The sequence below is a fragment of the Centruroides vittatus genome, unplaced genomic scaffold (genome assembly GCF_030686945.1).
Source record: "Centruroides vittatus isolate TY-2023 unplaced genomic scaffold, ASM3068694v2 contig_717, whole genome shotgun sequence".
Classification (NCBI taxonomy): Eukaryota; Metazoa; Arthropoda; class Arachnida; order Scorpiones; family Buthidae; genus Centruroides; species Centruroides vittatus.
Window position 1 is genome coordinate 3,261,873 of NW_027122456.1, and position 23,033 is coordinate 3,284,905.

Sequence of the window (23,033 nt, forward strand, 5' to 3'; positions counted from 1 at the left end):
TATTAAAATTAATCATACTGTTCAAAGACAAAATTTTTTACAATTCTTGCTTACATCTATTAGTAATTATTTTCTATTATTTCATTAAAAATTGAAAATCTTATAAAAATTTAATATTAATATACTAGTTTTCAAGAAATTGCCACTGTTCTATGTAATATGTACATCGGCACATTTTACTTAGAATAATTTCTCATAATTAAACAGAATTCAAAATTATATAAGAATAAGGGGCAATCCTGACCAAATTTTTGGGCATGCTGAAAGAGTTATAATAAGAATAATAGGCCTATCTCTAGCACTAAACAATTGGCAGAAACGTTATTTGGCGTGAATAAGAAAGTATGGACTATTATAAAGACCATTATAACTACACATGAAATACATTATAATGAAAAAGTATTAAAAATTTATAATTCAAATTTTGTGGGCCCTTCACACTGAGGGTTCAGAGCTTTAACCCTATTAGTCCCTATGTAGATCTGCCTGTACACAATACATGTATGCTGACTGGGTACCACAAGCTTTCAATACAATCTGGCCGTGTTAAATGCTTTGAATGATGTCATGTGCGCACACTTCACTTGTTTGTTGTGGAAACTCTCCACATGAGCAAACGATCAAGTTTCAGCAAGCATTGTACTGACTTAAAACGACTAGCTGCCAATGTAAAAGGAGACACAAATGATCAGAGAGTTTACATGTTAGAATAAATTATTATTGGCTTATTTGTTTTCAAATAAAAAGTATATTGACAGTCAAAATTTTCTCTTAAGCATGTGGCACTTGCTAAGCAAGCCCATAGAATTTGCCCCCTGATAAGAATGCATTATTAACATAATAAGAAAACAGGAGGAAACAACAATGATTCAGATTAGCAAGAATGTATTGTAGTCCAATTACAGTAGAGCATCGTTTATCTGAAAGCTTTCCAGTTGAACTGTGTCGTGCTGAATTGAACGTTTTTGATACTAGATTAACTTCTAAAGTATATTTTTTTTGTTTTTATATTTTTCAATATATTTATTTTGTTTGTACAAAATAAAGAAATAATTTTTAATGATACAATAGCCTTGATTGTTGTTATAAAAATTTTTGTTAGGCTTGAAATCAACAAAAATTCAACACGAAGCGACACACAACGGAGAAAAATTTCAACATCGAATAGGTTAATATATTTTTTCGTATATAATCAGTTATCCGAAAAAATCACTAATCTGAACAACCCCAGTCCCCAATTGATTCAGATAAATGATGCTCTACTGTACTTTCAAATCATGAGTTATTTTATTCTGGAAGTACCAGAGATGCCAATCATAAGAATAATTTAGCAGAATTAGCAATAATGCAATAAATTCTAAAAACAACAATAAACCTGTTTTCTATAAAATCTTCTGAAACAATTTTTTATAAGAAGTGAAAGAGAATCTGCATAAATATACTAGCTATAATGTTTTGGACATATAGAACAGTTTTATTTAGCAATTAAAAAATAGCCATATTTTTCAAATCAATTTTTTTCTCAAGAATTCAAATTTTATAATTTATTGTCAAAGAAGCAAGAAATAAAATCAAGAATAATGCTCAAATTATATTTATTTATTTTGACCTCAGGACTACTAATTTAGATATACCTTGAATTACTGGTTAAATTATTATTTAATTACCTTTGTTTTCAATATTCCATCTTTCATTTCAACAGAATTTTTTATGAGCAGTTTTACTTTCTCTCTGGTAAACTGTCCTTTAGGCCGACTAAAAAAAAACAAATAAATAAAAATAAATTAAGATTTAAGTGCCTTAAGTATTGTACAAAATAACAGCATTTTAGGGTGTACTATAGGTTTATGTCAATTATAATTTGGGAATTATTTTGAACATTAAGATCTGCATTTTAATATAAATATTAAAACTTAATCTATGTTATTTTTAAGTAGGTATCTTAATAAATTAAAATGCAGATTGCAATGCAATAACAAAATATTCACTCTCATTACCAGTTAAATAATCATTGCTGTCCTAATAAATATTGTAATGTATTTTTAATGTAAGCATGTAACAATTCAAGTTCATTTCATTACTTTTCATTCCTCACTGAAACTTATAATGGGAGTGGCAGAATTTTGGTGGAAAAAGCAGGTTGTTGATGGAGTTTTTGAAAACCTGAATAACTCTGTGGCAATATTTTGTAAAGTTCCAAAATTCTGCACGCTATCTGAAGATGAAAATTTGCAGTCAGAGAGAAGACATATCACAGATCATCAATCTGTTAAAATTGGCAGGATTATTATCTCTACATACTGAATGTGGCCAGCAGCAAAGAATACAACAAATGAAAATACATGAATTGTGCAAAGTCTGCCACGTGGTCCAAAATGCCCTGTACACAACATTATTAAGCTGACTGAAGTTCTTTGCCCCCATCAACTGAATGCAAAGGGTTAACCAGATGTCATGCAGGTCAAAAAATTTGGGAGGGTTGTATACAGAAACACAATTGCAATTGTTTAAGATATGAATCTGTCTTTGTGTTATTAGAAAAGGATAAAATGTAAATGAATAAAGTCTTGGTGGTTATCACATTCCAAGTCAATATCTATCAGTTCAGATGGTGGTGTATTTGAAGTTTTCATGTCAGAGTTGACATGCTGGGTTTTCTTACGCTCTTCATACAATCTGCATTGTTTAGCATTAGTCATTTTGGGTTTTTCTGATTTCTTTTTAATTTTTTTTTCTAATAATATACATTTCTTACACTTATGTTCATATTTCCTTTGCAATTTCTTCGACATTATGAAAATTTTCTTCAACTCACACACACATAACTTTACAAATTCTATTTTATCAGTTATTATTGCTAAAGAATACAGTAGAGCGTCAAAAAGTGGAACGTCGGTAATTGAAATGGCCGGAAACTGGAACGATTTTCAGTTGGACTGTGTCGTGCTGAATCGAACGTTTTTGATACTAAATTTACTTCTAAAGTATAATTTTCATGTTTTTTATATTCTTCAATATATTTATTTTGTTTGTACAAAATAAAGAAATAATTTTTAATGATACGATAGCCTCGATTATTATTATAAAAATTTTCGTTAGGCTTAAAACCAACGAAAATTCAACACGAAGCGACACGCAACGGAGAAAAATTCAACAGGAAGCGATACGCAACAAAGAAAAATTTGAACATCGGACAGGTTAATATATTTTTTCGTACATAATCGGAAATTGGAAAAAATCACTACTTGGAACGACCCCAGTCCCCAATTGGTTCCACTTTTCGACGCTCTACTGTATTGTAAATCCTGTCATTCTGTACAAATCAATATCAATTTCAATGTCCTATCTCTTTGCAATCCAAAATTATACACTGCTCAAATGCCATGCAGTGTTGCCATTTTCAGTGTTCACACACAACAGAAAATCCATCCTCTCAGTTGACCCCCCCTCTACCCATTATTTTAAAAACAAACACTCTCTACCCAACAAAATTTTAGTCATTAGATTATCATTTATAGTTTATGGGATATAAGCATGACAAATCTTGCCATTCTTTTGGTGGTTCCAGTCTTCATAGACCCCCCTATACCAAACTGAATTTAAAGGCATATTCAGACAAAAATGAACAAGAGCAACAGATGTATTCCTTGACATTTGATGCCATTTCCTGATAAAAATCTTATTCCTTGACTTTCCAGGTCTGTACAGACTCTGTATATCAATATATCTGTAAATGAGTCTTTGAAACTTTATTAATAAAAATTATATCAATCATCAGAACAATCATAATATTCACCAATTCTACATTGTGTTCCCTACTCAACATTATTTTTATCACAATGAAGTGGAAGATTCTCAACAACAACCAGCATTGATTTATGCTTATAAGGGGAGGCTCATGATTGCCCCCCCTCAAGTTTCAAATAATTTTGATTTTGATTTATATTGTAATAGTACTCTACTATATAAATCAATAATAAAGTCACTCAATGCAACTTTTATGAATTCATGAGAAAAACAAGTTTAAAGTTTTCTGTATTTGTTGTAACTAAGTTTTGAGATATGACTGTACATCTAACAACTAGTACTGATACTACCAAACCAACAGAAACATTGGCAGTATATAATTCTGCAAGAATGACTGTTTTTCCAAGAGTTCAAACATGCTATACACAGTTCACACTTATTTATATTATTATTTCTGTGTGTGATTTTTACTGCAGATGCAGCAGTACTCTGTCATATATTCTTTATGTATACATTACATGTCAAATTACAATTCTTCTGTTGTTTTTTAGTTCATCTGTTGAACTGCATACAAAAAAGTATAAATTAATAAAGGCCAGAAACATATATATAATCAAGTCATCAATCTTTATTTTAATGCACACATTTTCAACAAATACAATATAGAAATAATCTTTGTACAACCAAAAAATTAAAAATTTTTTAAATACATAATTCTCTTGTTAAAAATATGTTCCATTTAATTATAAATTTTAAAGAAAAGATTTGAACTTGTATATGTATTATTCTTAGTAGAAGTTAGTGTCTATATGATCTAGCCTACAACCACTTGGTGAAAAAATGCTTTTGAGACTTGTAACTAATACAGAAAACTTTAAACCTGTTTTTTTTTGGGTGAATGCTGGAGATTTGCACTAAGTAGCTTTATTATTGATTTATAGTAGGATAATATTATAATACATATCAAACTCATTTAAATTTGAACCTCCTTTGTCAGTATTGAGTTTCTTTACAGCACTTGTAATCCATTTTTCGTTATTCCACACATGCTTTGAAACTAACCTTAAAACATTTTATTCAATTTGTCTTTTGTGTACTTTCACTAAATTTTTTGAACCTATTGATGGTCCAATTCTCTTGTTTGGAATAAAGGGCAACATTAAATGATTCATTCACAACAAAAAAGCTACATATAGCAAGTTGTCTTAGATACATTGTTTATGCCATCCAAGACAACTTGATAACTTGAGTTAACATTTTAAATTTTGAAATCATCAAATACTTATGTACCAGTACATCAAATTTGTTATCAGTAAAGACTGCTGTGAAGAAGAATCTCTTCTAGCAGAGCAATACCCAAGAATGAGATAAACTATACATGTTCCCATAACATTGAATTAATCTATTGTGAGATCCCTGATTTAGTGGATTGATTAATTTGGAATATTTACTTATAATATTCTGGATTGATTAGTCTATTAGATTAATTCATTCACAATCAAAATATTTTATTTTTTTTCAAATGATTTTATACGAAAGGATGTAGCATCTGTCGTTTTTGGAGAAAAGAAAAGTCAACTTCTTTTCCCACACCTCTTATCATCAAAGCCACGCAGCCACATGTCAGTTTACCCCCTTCGCATATTCCCTGAACATCCTGTCGATGTACAGAAAATTCTACATTTTAATTGGTTAGGAGTGTTTTAATATAGAGAACCATTTCCTGAGATTGAGGAGTTCGACACAAACTTCCAAAAGGAGAAGTTGTTTCCACATAACTCAAGAGGAGTTCAACTGAGATCTTCAGAGAGAAAAGTTCAACTCCAGACAATTTTCCATAGAGCAGAAGCTCCAGTAGTTCTCCACATAGCAGTTATAAGAATCTTGACTGCATAGAAAGGTTCTCAGTACTATTTTAAACTGGTATATAAATTAAAGAAGGATTAGAAGATATACAGGGTGTTTGGAAATTCCTGTTACAAACTTCTAGGACTTGTAGAGGGGAGTGAGTACATAATATTTTGATTAGGAACCCATGTCTGGAAATGTATTCCAGGTATTCTGGACGGTCATATGATTGGGCCATACCTCCTTCCACTCAAGCTAACTGGTCCTGCATACTTGATCTTCCTACAAAACATATTGGATCTGTTCTTGGAAGCTGTGCAACTGAATGTCCGTCAGGAAATGTGGTTTCAGCATGATAGTGCACCACCTCATTTCTCACGTGCGGTTTGGAGACATCTCAACAGATGATACTGTGAAAGATGGATAGACCGAGGTGGTTCAACTGTGTGGCCGCCATGATCGCCAGATTTAACTCCTATGGACTACTTCTTGTGGGGTTGTATGCAAAGTTTAATTTACAAAACTCCTGTAGAGACAGAGGAAGATTTGCTGGCACGAGTTATGACCACTGCACTAGAAATTGAAAAGACACCAGGTGGGATGGAGGGTGTGTACCATAACATGCTTTGTAGGTACAATGTCTGTAAGAACATTGGTAGTCACCACATCGAGCCGCTGTTGTAATGCATCAGTACTGTTCTGTATGTACAGTATGCTGGGTTCTTTTTTGTTTTGGAATAATGTAAACACATAAAGTTTAAGTGTTAATAAAAACAAATGTGCTTAAGTGATAAATGGATGTTTCGTTGTTTCCTTTCGAATAGTTATCTAATAATTGCACTGTGTCATGGCTAATTCAAATTCCTCAAGCAGAAGTGGAAGAGTTAAACATCTGAATTGAAACTGTCGTAGAACAGAAACAGTACATTTCTGGACATCGGTTCCTAATCAAAATATTGTGTGCTCATTCCCCTCTACAAGCCCGAGAAGTTTGTAACGGGAATTTCCAAACACCCCATATAAAGTATTCGTCGCTGATCCAAAGACTCCCAATTAAGGTAGTACGATTTGATATATGTAAATTCTCTGTCTCCTGCAAAATAGTACAGAAAAGATTTGTCTTGTAACTCATTAAGATTTGTTTTTGTTAAATTCTTGTTATTGTTTTAAATATGGTCTCATTCTTGTCTCAGATCCAAATTTACATCCTATCCACTTATTCACATCCCTTTCACTTAAAGTTCCTCTCAAATGTATATGAGCGTGCCTAATGCTTTAACTAGGATGGTGTCAACTAGAAAAAACAAACCTGCAGGGGTTCCCACAAATTTCTGCACCTTAAACTTAAGACTTAGGAACTCATCCTACGACTCAGTGGGCCACTCCACCCAACTGTGCCGCCAATTTAGTAGTAGAGAGGCTAACCCTGTCTTTACCCACAGCTGACTCTCACACTATCAACTGGAAAGGCTATCCATGTTCCATTCCTCACTTCAAAGTTTTCTGAAATTCTAATGCTAAAACTTAGTATATAAATGTGAGATTTCACATAAATAAGCTGATAACCTTACTTTTGGAGAGCATTTATTGATTATTGTAATGTTAATGCATATTAAAATGAAGAATGAACAAAAGCAATTGAAGCAGCACTTGAATATTTCATCATATTTACTTATATTTATTGATAAGTATACAGTCAAACCTGTTTTTATGCACTCTTTTTATGTGCGATTTTTATTTGTGCGATTTTTTTAATGCGAATTTTTAATTTATGCAGTTTTTTTTGTGCGGTATAGTTGGCGACTAGTTTCGTGCGATTCGTCATGTCTCACGTTGACTTATTATAGCTAAATAAACTTATTATAGCATAAATGCACTTATTATAGTAATATTATTGCATGAATATGCAAAAAATGAAATAATTTACTTTTTAAGTCAACAAAACACCACCTGGACAAAAATATGTAAAACAGACGATAGACCAGACGATGCAGTCAAGTGCTGACATCTGTTGTCAATAAATTCTATTTCGTACGGTTTTGAGTTATTTTCTATGTGAGACTTTTTTATGCAGTCCCTATTGACCGCATAAAAAAAATATTTTTTAATTGTGTTGCGAAAACTATTTTTTACAGCCATTCGTGAAGTTTTGTGCGATTTTTTTAATGCGGTCCCTATCCCCCACATAAAAACAGGTTTGACTGTATATACATAATGTACTTATATAAAAAAATCTAGATTCTATTACATACACACAATAAAACCCATGCAAAACAGAGTATACCACAATGAAAAAATTCTTCAAAATGTAGCAATTTTGTGTGTTAAAAAAACCCTGTTCAAAACAAACCCACCAAACAAGAAAAATATTCAGTACCAGGCAAGTCTGATTTACACAGGTTTTACTATATATGTACATTTAGTTGAATTTATTTTTAGTTATTCAAATATCTTTACCTCATTCAAAAAATTTTCACTGCATTTTATACAAAAATGTTTTAAAGACATAATAAAATTTTTTGAAGATGTTAACAATTCATTACATGTAAATATAACAATGAATCTGTTCTTAAAAATGTCATTGCAATACTGTTAAAATTTTTTTTTTAATTCTATTTTATTAATTTTTCAAATAAGAATGTAAACTTACCTAATTGCTTCTGTTGAAACAATATGAGATTTGCCATTTTTATCACAAACTTCATATTTATACTCCTGTGAATCTAATCCCATTAATTTTGATTTTTCATTTCCAGCAGGACTATAAGATAATAATTATAATAAAACAATTATTATATGTACAGGGCTTAAAGCAGTCATGGCAATAAAAAAAAGTGAGAAAAGAGAGTTCAAACTGAAAAAAAGCTAATAGTGTTAAAATGAATGAAAACAGGCATTATTAAAAAAAAAAAAAAACACACAAACGCACACATATTTTGTATCAATAACATTGCATATGATATTAGATTGATTATTAAGTAGACTGATAAGATTAAATATGAAAATAGTTAGGCTGAGTTTATACTCCAGAAAAGTGACCAGTAAGACTGCATTAAGCCAGAACAGGCCCGCATTAAGTTTTCATGTGCCCCGTACAGAATTCCCACCATTACACAGCAAAGAAAAATGGAATAGTAACATAACTACCAGAATGTGTTTCCATATAACATGCCAAATTTCAAATGCCATTTATTTCAAGGTACATTTTTTGATTTCTTCATTAAAAAAAATGTAATTAAAGAAGAAAAAAAAACAACTTCTGGCAGAATCAGTGGGTTGCATGTTCATTATATAGTAGGGGTGGGCAAGCAAAAGTTCAGTGGGAGCCGACATGTAGGTTTTGCAAAATGCATGGGAGCCGCAGTTCTGTACTTTTTAATTCTGTACCTGGATTTTATTATATAATATAGAACAAGTATTGAATTTTTTTAATAAACATATTTTCACAAAATTGTGGAAATAAAACTGTAAAAATAATAATAAAAAGCAGAAATTAACACTTTCGGCAAGAGCCACATAAAATTCAAAAAGAGCCGCATGCAGCTCTCGGAGTCTCATTTGCCCACGTCTGTTATATAGCAATACCACTAGTAATTGTGACCCAATCATTTATTTGGTAATTTTATCAATATTTTTTAAATGATTAAAAATAAAATTACAGCATTCATTACTGGTAATACTACTCTCTAAATCTATTCCCCTGAATACAATAAAACAATTTGTTAGTCATTCGACCCACAACTGACAGAGAAGAGAGTTTATGAAAACAATCTAATTAAACATTTAGCAGTTTGTTGTCCTTCACCGTGGGGAACCGGCAGAGTTTATTACTTTCACGGGAGAAAATATACAAAGCTTTCTACTACCCTCAAGTTGAAAAATATACAATCCCATGAAATTTAACAAATCTGATGTTAACAAGCAAATGATGAAGTTATTTACAGAGAGTTGATATTTGATAAGTTTAGTTTTTTGCTCTTATAGATCAAATTACAGAAATTATAAATAAAAATCTCATTTTTAAAAAATTAAAATCATGAAATTTCACTCACAAAAGATTGAGATGGAACGCACACTTTTCATTTTTATAATCGCTTTGTTTTATTAGACACAGATATTATTCCTATATAGATTTATTAATTATAATAAACATACATTATGTATAAAATTTCATTAAAATAACACTGTAATTAATGTCTGAAATGAAAAAGTAATTGAATCGAGTCTCGCCTCCATATTAATCAACGCGTTGTTATGGGGGGCCTAGTAGAAGCTGTAATTTTCTGGGGAGGGGCACCAGGTTAACTGGGGGGATGTGCCCACCCATGCCCGTTCCTGGCTACGCCCATGTTAACACACCACAGTAATTAATTGATTACGTTGCATCAAATTAAATAATTTATAAAAATTGAAATAATAAATATGTTTATAAAATAATTGGCTGTATCTGTTCGCAATGATAATGTAAAACACACTGTACAGTACTTATAGTTTAGCATTTCCGATATTTAATTTATTTTTGAATTTTAAAATATAAGAAAAACAATTTTTAAAATAAAGTTTTACGCATTTATATCTGCAACTTTAGATAATACAACGATATAAGAATCCATCAAAAAAGTTAATTAATAATAATTAAAATCAAGAAAAAGTATAAGTTTCTTTCGAGGTAAGGAAACTTGTAAAAAGTCAGGTACGCGATCACATGATGCCCATCTCCCCACTTTGCGTAACCAAATGGTCGAGGTTGAAATAAAACCCCAGCAGAAGTAAAAACAAACATCGGCGCATGTATAGGACAATAAACTTGAACGGGAGCGAAGATGAGACATGACACCATGTAATTTATGCTAATTACTTTCTAATATTAAAATATTAAAATCTTCAATAAATTATAATTAAATTAATTTTTTGACTGAGTTCGACTAGAAGCATATCAAAAAGCTAGATTAAAGTGAAAATAGTGGTTTTTCGACGCTAAATATTTACAAATTAATTTTTTAATTTGGTGCCGGATTGACCGCAGCTGTTTGAATGTGCATGTGCACGAAGAGTTTTATAGTTTGTCGAAATGGAAAATGAAGGACACCGTTAGAATGCAGAAAACCATCATGGTGCATGCCAAATATATAAGCACCCACTTAAAACCAAACTTTTGTCTTTGTCTAAAGATTGTCTCTACAGAAGTTATTAATATTTAGGATATTAGTTTAAAATCTTGTATTTCCTGGCACGAGATTCGCTCGATCTTTAATTTTAGAGTGCTAGAAAGATACAAGCTTTTAAACGAGCGTCCTACAACATTTTATTTAATAATAACAGTAGAAATCAAATTTATTATTGCTCAACAATTATTTTTTCGGTTTTTCTACGGTAGTCAAAAACGAGTAAATGTCATCGTTTAAGCTAAAGAATAGCAGGCGGTTGGGAAGAAGTTTGCGTAGTAACTTACTTCAGAAAGTATTGGGTTCTATATGATTTTCCATTGCTAAAACATGAGTTTCTACTGTTAGTATTAAATAAAATCTATTTCTTTCTTTTGTCCACTGCGCTTAAATAAATACAAATGCTAAAAATAATGCTGTATAAAAATCACTCTTAACGCCGAACTAGAAGTGTACTTGACTTAATGCAGCGTGATTATATCAAAGCGCTGCGGAGATCGGTATTTCACAAGGATACAAACAAGGAGAACCCATGTGCAAATTCCTACAGCATGTGCAGAGTATCAAGCTTTGGGAAGCTCCTCGTTTTGTTAGTCTATATAAATGTAGTACACTACATGTGTGTATGACAGTGCCTTAACATGTTGCGCACAGTCCATAAGGCATACGGGGAAGTGCTGGTTGCTATTTCGCTCCTGAGCGCATTTACGAAAAAAAAATTTCACATGGGAAGTGAAAAAAGCTAAAAAAGTGAGTTTTTCTCAGAAAAAGCTAAAAAAGAGAGGAGCTATGAAAAAAAGCTAAAAAAGAGAGTCACTTTAAGCCCTGTATGTAAATTTTAATTTTAAACTTAATATGCACATTAACAACAACAACAACAAGGATGATGATAATTACAGTAAGACCCCACTTAACACTGATTTGATATAACACGGTCTGCTCAAAACCTTTAAAAAAATTATGCCAATTCAAATTTCATTGATTCGTATATAATATGATTATTCCCAAACACAAACCAATCAAAGAAAGGTGGCGATTCATCGTAGCGCCGTATTTCCCTTAAATCTATGTTTGTTTGGTGCAATTTTGGAAAAAATGTATCATCATGAATGCTACAGGCAATGTTGACTTTGCTTGGCAAGAATTAACTGATAAATGCATGAAGTGTGGAAGAAGTTATGGCTGTAGGTATCCAAGAATTCTCAATGAGAAGAGCCCATTGCTTTATCGTTAGGTTGACCAGATTGTCAACCTAATTAATACAGCAGGACTAGGAGGTATAAATGAGCAGAATATTGAGGTGTTACTGCAAAAGAAAAACGAGTCATTTTGGATGCGATCTTCTGCTACCAACATTTGCTTAAGAAAAGAAAAAATAGCAACAAATGAAACTACACGACTTTATCGCAAAAAACAAGAATTTCAGAGAAGCCAGGACTTCATAACAAAAAATAAACTTCACATTTCTGTGTGCATACGTTTGTGTGTTATTTAACATATATTATTATGCAAATTAGTATAAAAATAATTTAATTTTTGGTTGCGTGTTCTCCTTCCCCTATTTACTCTATGTTAAAATTACCTCATTTAACGCAGTTTCATCTTGGAATGCATCCCTGCGTTAAGCGGGGTCTTACTGTATTCTCAATTTCTCATGTTTAGAAAATACATTATAGCTTGTTTTAAATTATAATATAACAAGAGAATTACTTATGGTAAATTTACTTATGGAAAAAATTGCATGAAAATATTTTCCTGCATTCAAATTTAATCATCATATATTTTTTGTATTGTGTTTAATCTTACTAATTATGCATTTTGTAAAATCTTAAATGATGGTGTTTATAAGTATTGCACTGATATATTTATAGTGTGTACTAATTAGACATGCAAATTACCATATTTTATTGCACATAAGAGATATCCCCATTTCAATATAAAATATTTAGAAAAGTATTTAGTGTATTTAAGCCATAGGAACTTTTAGCACCCAGACCAAAATTTTCTTTTACTGTAGTCTGGTTAAAAAAGTAAAATTAGAATGCATTTAAGCCATACTTAAGGAAAAAAGAAATTTAAAAAAAGGCATAATTTTATGCACTTTTTTAAATTTCATTCAAAAAATTAATATGAATTTTCATATTAATTTTTTTAAAAATAAATCTTGCAAGAAAATTAATACCACAAAAAGCACCAAAATTATGTAACTGAATTCTCATTTTAAAAAATTTAATAATTCAAGATTAAGCATTAGGTATATGAAGTGTGCAATGCCATAATGTTGTAAATGCCAAAAAACAAACTTTTCAGGAGAGAGAAAAAACACTTTTTCTAATGAACAAACTTTAATCAAATGCTATAAAAATTATTTTAAGAATTTACACTTTGGAATAAAACATTGTGTTTAATTTCAAACACCTAAGTATGATGGTAAGGAAACAAAACAAGTTTAAAAACAGGGTTAAAGCCATAACGTTGTAAATGCCAAAATTGTGCAAGTGCATAAAGTTGTAAATGCCAAAAACAATTGCAATCATAAAATTAATGTTTCTACAGCTGAAAAACAGTTTTGAATACCAAAAACTTACATTTAAATTATTAAACACAATTTACAAACTCAATATCAATTTTAACATTAAAAACTGGCAATAATTTATTGGTGACTATTTCCTGGCTTCAACAATGTTGGGCTCACAGTTTTGGTACTTGAACTGGGCTGTAATCTTTATCAATTGTAATATAATTATGATAAATAAAGGAAAATATAAACAATAAGGTATTAATTTAGTGTAATAAAAGTTAAAATGTATTTAAAAACTTCAAATTTGAAAGATTAATGGAAGTCCAAATATCATTTTGAAATATCAAATAATATGATGATACAGGTTAACTATTAATAAACTGGGATTCAGTTATCTGATTTGGCGTAAAAAACTCACTGCGTTACAAATTGGAACAAAATGATGTAAATGTAAACTGTAATGTTTTACGCGCCAAAAGTCACGTGGCTTGCACTTTGGCACTTAAAATGTTATGGCTTGCACATAAATTCATCTTCAAAATATAGCCACTTAGAGCGCCACTATCGCCACAATATTTTTTTGTAGGAAAAAACATTGCATTTAAAATTCATTTCTTCAATAAAACGTATTTTGAGAAAAATGGCATTTACAACCTTATGGCATTGCACGCTTCATATATATTTTTTAATTAGTGAAAAATATTACAAAAATAATAGTGCTTTTCATTAATCTAAGTAAAAGAATATTTTAAAACTAATTATAAATTATTTTTATATTAATATTTGACTATTATGCATAGTTAGCAATATTTTATAACATTTGTAAAAATTAAGCTGGACAAACACAATAGATCATGTAGAAAATGAACTTGATAGTAAAAATGAACTTAGTTTTCTACTGTAAAGCTATTACTTTAATATCAAAACACCAAATTTTAGTCTTATGATGCATTCAAATATATCCTGTCCATTTGACAGGATGTTTGAATGCATCATAAGAAAAAAATAATCAATTATTAGAAATCTTTTCCTAAACTTCACAATTCTAGATCATTTCTAAATCTATTCTATTTATACTAGAAAAAAATATCTACTTACGATGAAAAAAAAATGTAACTAGGACTTTTTTCTTTCTAAACTGAACACAATTTAGAATTTCAAATGACTGCCAGATTAAGTCAGGCTACTTTATCACTATTATTTTAAATTCTAAATAATTTGGTACTAGAGGTGGGCATTAGGTGCAATCTCTTGTTAAATTTAATAATTAAATCAATATTTAATAAATAATTTACAATATTCTGGAAGAAAAGAAATTAGTATGGAAGCAGGATTTCAACTTGCAACTCCCACTTACTGTGTGGATGCACTGGCAGACATTACCAGACCTCTGGTAAAATAGCTAAATTTAATCCAGTAGTTGTTAGGCATATTACTAATACAGTAGAGCGTTGTTTATCCGAAATCCGATCAACTGAAAGCTTTCCAGTCAGACTGTGTCATGCTGAATCAAATGTTTTTGATACTAGATTAACTTCTAAAGTATAATTTTTTTTGTTTTTATATTTTTCAATATTTTTATTTTGTTTGTACAAAATATAGAAATAATTTTTAACGATACAATAGTGACGATTATTATTATAAAAATTTTCGTTAGCTTAAAATCAACAAAAATTCAACATGAAGCGACACGCAACAAAGAAAAATTTCAACTTGGGATAAGTTAATATATTTTTTCATACATAATCGGTTATCCGAAAAACCCCAGCCCCCAGCTGATTCGGATAAACGACGCTCTACTGTATATCAAACTTCAGGATGTTTATATAATTTAAACTTTCTTTCCTTATTATATCAAATTCTTTTCACAGCTATCTAATTATTTTAAGATTATTGCCTTAAATATGAATTCATACTTACCTATCTATTTGTTGAGAATTGCTTTTTTCCGGTGGTATAACCTTCTTAACAGTGCATGATTGCCTGTCAAAATAATTTTAAATTTTAATCTAAATTTAAAACAATACAGCATTTAAAATGTGTTTATTAATCTGGTAATATAAAATTATCTGTCTAGTATAGAAACAAATTTTATAATTTGTACATTTAAATATGTATTATATTTTAGCATCATAAAAATACAACCACTTGTAATATTAAGTAAATTTTGTAACTTACACGAAAATAAAAACTATGCACTTCACGTTCAGGGCAATAATTACAAGTTTTATATAAGGATTATGAAAATTCGAATCTGAATAAAACTGAACTAAAAGCAACTTGCATAGTCATTTTATTCATTGAAAAAGATTCCATGAATCAATCATGATATGAATATCCAATGAACCGAATGCAATGTTTATCAACAGATTTGGTAATGTTAACAAGCATATGCAGATTATCACCAAAGAGAAAATAAAAGCAAATTCTTTTGTAGAGATATATTACCATAAATGAAATGAAACATTAAAGCAAAACAGCATTTATAATTAAAACAACTTTTATTAATACAATTAATTTAAATTATAGAAAATTCTCAAGCAAAATCAATGGTTGAGCAGTGCCTTTCCCTAAAGAAATTTTGATATGACACTAAGTTCATACTTTATGACTCAAATAATTAAAATAAATCTTAAATAACAAAAATACATTGATCAGCACATTGGCCCCCATTGCTGCAACACTGGTCTGAGGAGTCATCTTGTATGACAGTTGATCATCACTATAGTCTATTTATCATAACTTGGCATCTACTGTAAACAAAGATTCCACAGTACTTGGCATAATCAGTATGTTCAAATACGCCTAACAGAAATGCTAAATATGTGATCTAATTCACTCTTCATGAACTCTTAACAATTGTTGCCTCTGTCAATGTTTCAAGAAATTGATTTCACTCAGTACTTCTAGCAAATGTTTTAACACTATACTTTTGCTTAGCCAACAGACATTGCTGTGCAACAGATCATCATGTTCTGCTTTACATCCCCGTAAAAAGGATCACAGATGATGATGCAGCAGACTAGTCACAAATAGTCATGACAGGCATGTAGATGTTATTTAACACTTGCAGAGTTCCTAACAATGTTTTGGTAAGTCTCTTATCATCAGTACAATACTTATAATAAGAACATTTGAGTTGATACAGGAAATTACATTGTATTTAGAAGCATATATGCCAAATCACATTCATTGCCATATGTTATAACACAAAACCTGAACAAGGCACTGAAGACCACTCAAATTTGATTGAACATCTCTAAGAACAGGTTCATGACTTTATCCATGGCTAGATGTATGGTAGTAATACAGCACCAGGATTTTGGTTTTGGGTACGTTCGTTAAGTCAAACAAGTTAAACGAGAATGACGTCATCATTATTCTTGTTTCGTTAGACTTTTCGAACGATTCGTTATAACTAAATGGCTGTTTCTAAAATTGAAGATATGAATGTTGCTAGTGCAGCCTTATCCAAAATATTTTTCTTAGGTTGCTTTGGATGGACAGTTATTTCAATCATTTCACCTTTTAATTCACAATTTAAACACTCGAGTAGATCTAGAAACATCGATATCGTCGGGCGCCATTTTCTTAACGAAGTAAACTAGGGTAGATGTACCAGTTTTGGCCAGTGTACCAGTTCTGGTCAGAAAACAAATTTAACTTAAAAATATAATCACCACATATTCAAATCTGTCCAATAAACAAACTTTTATTGTTAACTGTTCACACAGTTAACAATAAAAGTTTCTTTCATTTGTGATTATATTTTTAAGTTAAATTTGTTTTCTGGCCAGAACTGGTACTACACTGGCCAAAACTGGTACATCTACCCTAACTCTTTCCTTCGTGAGATTCGTTAGAGTTTCGTTCGATACGTCATCACCGCCGGAGCATGCGCACTGAGTGAGACTACTACTTTTTGAACGATTCATTACTAACGCGTTTAACTCGTTCGACTTAATGAACGTACCCTTTGACTAGTATATATAGCCCACAATTCTCAAGTCATTGCAGCACCACCTTCAGAGGCCAGATATAAATTTTTCCTATTCAAAAACATAATAATTGAGTGCATTGTCAAGGGATTGGAATATTTCCTGTTATGTTTTTCCAGGGCAAATTGAACAGGACTAGTACAGTAAAGCATGAAATGAGCTTTAATACAGACAGACATACACAAATTTGTGAGGTACTGAATAATGCTATAGGAAATATTGAACTAACAAACTTAACTAAAAACAATTGAGCTGCTGCACAGGAACACATATCCAATAAATTAGCAAAATTAAGTTTGATACAAAAATACATTCTTTAAGTAGGAGCACATTTTTGGCTATATTCAATTCTTTAAAGATATGAGTTCAAATATTTTCTTTATAGAAAAGTGTTGTATCTACTTGCAATGTTGCTGAGCAAAATGAACCATTGAAAAAAGAGAGGGAAAGAAAGGAAAGAAAAATCCAGCAATGAGTTGTTTAACTTTCCCGGCAACATTTAAAACTGCATGTGTGGCACCATCTGTTATAAAGTTTTTTAAATAAAATAACAATATTAATTATTATAAAGTGGCAAAAAGCTTAATTTTGAGAGTGGGATGGGTTTTACAAAATAAAAATTAAAAGGTTAATAAAAAGGAAAAACATCAAGTCCAACCCTATGAGGTATGACATGGGGAGATAAAGGGGGGTCACATCTTGTCGACCTTTAACAACCAAAATTTAATAGCATCAATCCTCCTAATAAACAAACCTAACTGCAAAATTTCAGAAATTTTTGACAAAAAGCACAGGAGTTATTATTAAGCTTCAAAGAGGGTGAACAAAATAATTCCACCATACAGAAAAAACCCCCAATTTTTTTTTATTTCTTGATGTTTCAAGGTCCTGAGTCTAAAAATGTAAAATATCAGGGAGAGGGTCATTTTTTGACAGATTGTCATACTTTCCCTGTTATATAACTGAGCTGGGAAAGTAAAATTAAAACTGTGATAAAGATGTGCATCAATTCTATCTCCTGTACAAAAAATAACCCAGCAAATGAACTCCAAAAAACTGCTGAATCTTTGTGTACTTGAAAGAAACATAAGATGATTCTGTTTTGGTGAAAAATGTATCAAAATGATGAGTTGGCAATATGAGTGCACAGTGAGGAATGCCGAGATTGTTAATCTCCCAGCCAGCTCATCTACATTTTGATTCCAACAGCTACTTGTCTTTTGAAAAGTTATATTCTGCCTGGGATACTACAGTATACTCTTCACTGTGCCTTTCACAAACTAGAAACTTTTTTACATTCACAATGGGGCAACACAATCATTATTAGCAATGCTGATATAAAACATCAAAACATTGGTAAGAAAAAAACTTCAGATACTAGTCAGCAAAAAGATAAAATCCAAGCAAATCCAAGCTGGGGAAGTGTACAACACGAGGGAGCTACTCAAAAATGTCTCAAAGAATGTAGAGACGAAAATCTGCAAACTTAGCATACATGAAACTGGGTGCAACTTGTTATTTGAAGATAAGAATTTGCTGTTTACTGATTTTAAAAGACTAATGAGTAAACTTGTCATCTTGCAGCATGTACTGATTAAACGTCATACTGTTAATTTTGGTTCATGCGAAGAGTTTCTATGTAAGGAAACATTCAAATACCAAGTCAGCACATGAGGCTGTTCCTATCATATATACCAAAAGATACTGTGATGTATGCGGTGTTATCTCGAAATGATTGCAGATGGTAAAGTTATTTAATTTAATAACTATTTTTTAACAGATGTGATATATTTCTAGTCATTTAGCCTGTAACAAAAATTCTAATTGTCAGGAAAATATAGAAATTTTGATTAAATCATACCAAAGGTTTTAATCATCAAAATATCAAAGTTAGGATTTTTATTCAAATGTTTCAAAAAACATGAACAAATTCATTAAGAAACAACTTATTTTCTAATTATACTACTTTCATGACTTACAATAGAGGGAAAGGATTGTAATTTCCAAAATGTTGACCTTCCTAGTGCATTTCTCAGTGTGCGACAGAACCAAAAAGTTTTATTTGGCAAAAATACTTCTACATATGGAGCAACGATGCTATTATGTTTTGGAAAATATAAGGGGAAGGATAGAAGTAACACAAAAAAAATTTTTTGTTTAGTTTTTTTAGATTATTATTAGAATTTATAATATCTGAAAAACTCAAAAATAAGCCCTTTTAAGTCTCTTTCCTCTTGTTTCAGTACTGGGAAAGTCATGCAAGAGTCCTTGCCATATTTTATCTTTTACATGATGATAATCTGAAATAAATATTGAGAATTTTGTGTCCAAAAGCTTAGACATTATTAAGATCACTTAAAATGATTATTTTTTTCTATAACAAAGATTAATGATGATTTTTAAAACTTATCAGTTTTATTTATGTAATTTCATGTTAAATTTCAATATTTTATTACTTGTCAAACTGGATTGTGATATAATTAAAAAAAAAATACTCAAATAAATATTAATTATAGATAAACTGCTTACTTGCTGTAACACAAAATAGAAAAATATCTATTGATTATAGGGTTAATGTTACCTTAGGTAGCCAAGATGGCGGCTCGTCTCTGAAACAGTGGAGACACATGTACTAACCTAACCTAACCTATTCTAATATTCTGGTTGGCAATAATTATGGTAATTTATTAGAATAGGTTAGGTTAGGTTAGTACGTGCATCCCCACTGTTTCAGAGACGAGCCGCCATCTTGGCTACCTAAGCTAATATTAACCGATTATAGTAGTAATAAAAAATATGCAAGCCTATAACAAAAAAATATCAAATTTATCTTAATTCATTTTTAGTTATACTTTATTTTGTAATAATTCATTAATTAATTTTATTTTTTAAAATTATTCATTAATAACTAAAATAGAAACAATTTTTTTTTTGTTTTTAAGCGTAATTGACATATATTTAATCAACAAACAACGATGTGGTAGACTGCGTATAAAGCGATTTTACTACAGCAAATTAATAAAATAGTTTTAAATAAGATCCTTACCACATATCAGTAAGCTTTTTACATTGTCCCGACGCTTTTTGGAATTTACGCGGTGTTCGTCGTTCGCGAGACATTTTTCGATAAAACAACACTACTTCCTGCCTTCCCCACCATTAACACAACGACAATAAAAGAATTTTCCGCCAAAATCAGACTGCGAGCGGATTGGTTGTAACAACAGCTTGTAGCGCCATCTTTCGGGTATATCTTAAAACGATTACCGCCTAATCACCGCTATGATAATAAATAAATTACTTAATCAGAAGTTTTTAGGAGTCGTTACGATTTTAATCAGACGCATTATTTTCTTTAAATTTTCCCACAGTACATACTACAAATATTCTAGTTTTATCTTTTTTATTAATAGAAGACTTAGCATTCTGCTTCTTGTTTTATAAAAACTACTATAATTAATTAATTAATTAATTGAAGCTATAATAATTTTAAAGTAATTTAATAATTTTAAAAAAATCTAATTCAATTTTGTAATTAGACGACGACCCTTCTTGTTCGTAACCGAGCCATTCGGCCTGGTTCATAATAAAAGTCAAACTAATAGCGAGGGACGGGACAGACAGACTCGGGTCAAACTATTCACAGAAATTTCTGGGATCGAACTCTTAATTCGGGGTATCTAGTATTCACTACTTTAGGTAATATCAAAATTTCGGTATACAATGGCAACTAGACACTTAGGGTGCGACTATGCAGACGCGAATTTCGAGCGAGCGATTTAGTTTTCGCAAAGGAAAACTATGCACAAGCGAAAAGCGAGAAATATCGCTGGCAAGAGCGAATTTCTGGTTCTCGCACATATCTAACAGGGTTTGATATTTATCGCTTCTCGCATATTCTGGCTCGCTCGCATCTGCATAGTCGCACCCTAAGACTTCTTTTATTTTTACGATCAGGATTTAATCTAGGATACTGAGCAGCTTATAATTCTATGTTTACTTTAGAAACTAGCGCACCATCTTGTACTTATTTTTGCATGAGAATTTTGCTCTGAGTAGGCCCAATTTTTGGAGCAAACACGAGTTGTTTTAATTTGATGTCGATAACTTAACCCGGGATAGTTATGTAAATAAATGCTTTTTTCCTGGCCACATATGCGAGAGTTTGATTTTTATAACATAGAAATCTCTCAAATATTGCTATTCCAACGGCGGTGGACAAGTATCCTGAGCCCATCTACAATGGGAATAGAATTTGCGGTAATGTAACACTAAAATTTTAACGGTTCAATGTTTCCTGCGGAGAGTGTCACTGTAAAAACGTATATAACAAAATCTACTGGTCATTTTAATTAAGAGAAAAGTTGAGGATGTCTTTGGGAAGAATCCAGGCTTCAAAGAAATTTGCAGCATTTCAAAAATACTTTGTGGGGAAAATGTACTATACATGTTGAGAACTAAGTCCCAATCATCTTGTATGCTTCAAGTATGCATGTCTCTCATTGTGTGACATTGAATATACAAGTGTTTGTATATATACTCATTACAAGTTAGTGTGTATAATACAAAATGTATTTTGCAAAACTAAATTTTTCTTTTTTCCACACACTAAAAGAATGTAATGCAATTATTTTAATTTAAGGAAAAAACATAATTTATTTGGAAAATTTACTGAAATTAACCCTTATTTTTGTTTTGTTCAAAATGATACCGATCTCAATTTACAAATTGTGTAACTTCTTTGTTGATGTAAAAAAATTTATATTAAGCACCTTGTAGCAAGGTTGATCTTGATTATCTTGACTAATAAAAACTGTCATAAAATGATAGAAATAAGAATCTTTTTCAATTGTTAAATTTTATAATTAAATATAATCAGTGATCACAGAACTTATGGAACAGTCAACAATAATCAACCTTTCTTTATTATTTTCTCTTCCCTGTGTTTATTCTGAGAATAATGAGTAAGAAATTCATTACATATAAGATACAGTAAAAATTAAAGAATGTATTATCTTTTTTCGATCATAGTGTTTCAATGTTTTTTTAATCACATCTATAAAATTATTCATATAAAATAAATTTTTACTAGCAACAAATAAAGTTTTTGGCTAGAAAATTGAAATTGTATTTTTAAATCCTAGAAATCAATAATTTCTTTGTAAAAGACATACCACATTGTCACACCATTTTAGAGCATCACAAATCATTAGCCTTCACTTTACCTATCTTCTGACATTGACAAATTTTACTAGGTAAGAATTCTCCTTTAATTGGAAAATATTTCCATGTTTCTATTATCATGGACCAGGGTTGTTTTGTTTTAATTCTAATTAGTTGATTTAAAAGAAAAGTAACTCAAGATAGTCCAAATCATTTTTTGTATATAAACTTAGAATGTCTCTCGAAAAATGACGAATCCTATCTATTTTTCAGAGATGATGACTTCTGTCTATAGAATACATTTCCCAAAATATTCTTGTGTTTTGTGAAGGAACATATGCATTTTATATTATGAATAATTAATAATAATCAAAGTCATTAGAATTTTGTCTAATAATTAGTCTTTCTGCTGAAAACAATGGCCAAAAAATCTTGACTTACATAAGTGATTGGAAAGTTAGATAACAGTAAACTCTGTAGAAGACCTACATTCTATGGTTTTAACTATCACAAATGAAAGTGAAATAAAATGTATGGTCACAAATTCCTCTACACAATAAAAATAATACATCCTTTTTATAATGGCCCACC

General features: G+C 30.6%; 1 protein-coding gene across 2 annotated transcripts in view; it reads right to left on the reverse strand.

Annotated features, from left to right (window-relative positions):
- The window catches only part of Acf (ATP-dependent chromatin assembly factor large subunit), a 99,946-nt gene that overhangs the window by 49,729 nt on the left and 27,184 nt on the right, over positions 1–23,033 (reverse strand). For both annotated transcript variants that reach the window (XM_067276866.1, XM_067276865.1), the window contains exons 4-6: positions 15,202–15,264; positions 8,246–8,356; positions 1,668–1,755 (exon numbers count right to left, since the gene is read on the reverse strand). In XM_067276866.1, coding sequence (XP_067132967.1) covers positions 1,668–1,755; positions 8,246–8,356; positions 15,202–15,264 — 262 coding nt within the window. The remainder of the gene's footprint in view (positions 1–1,667; positions 1,756–8,245; positions 8,357–15,201; positions 15,265–23,033) is intronic.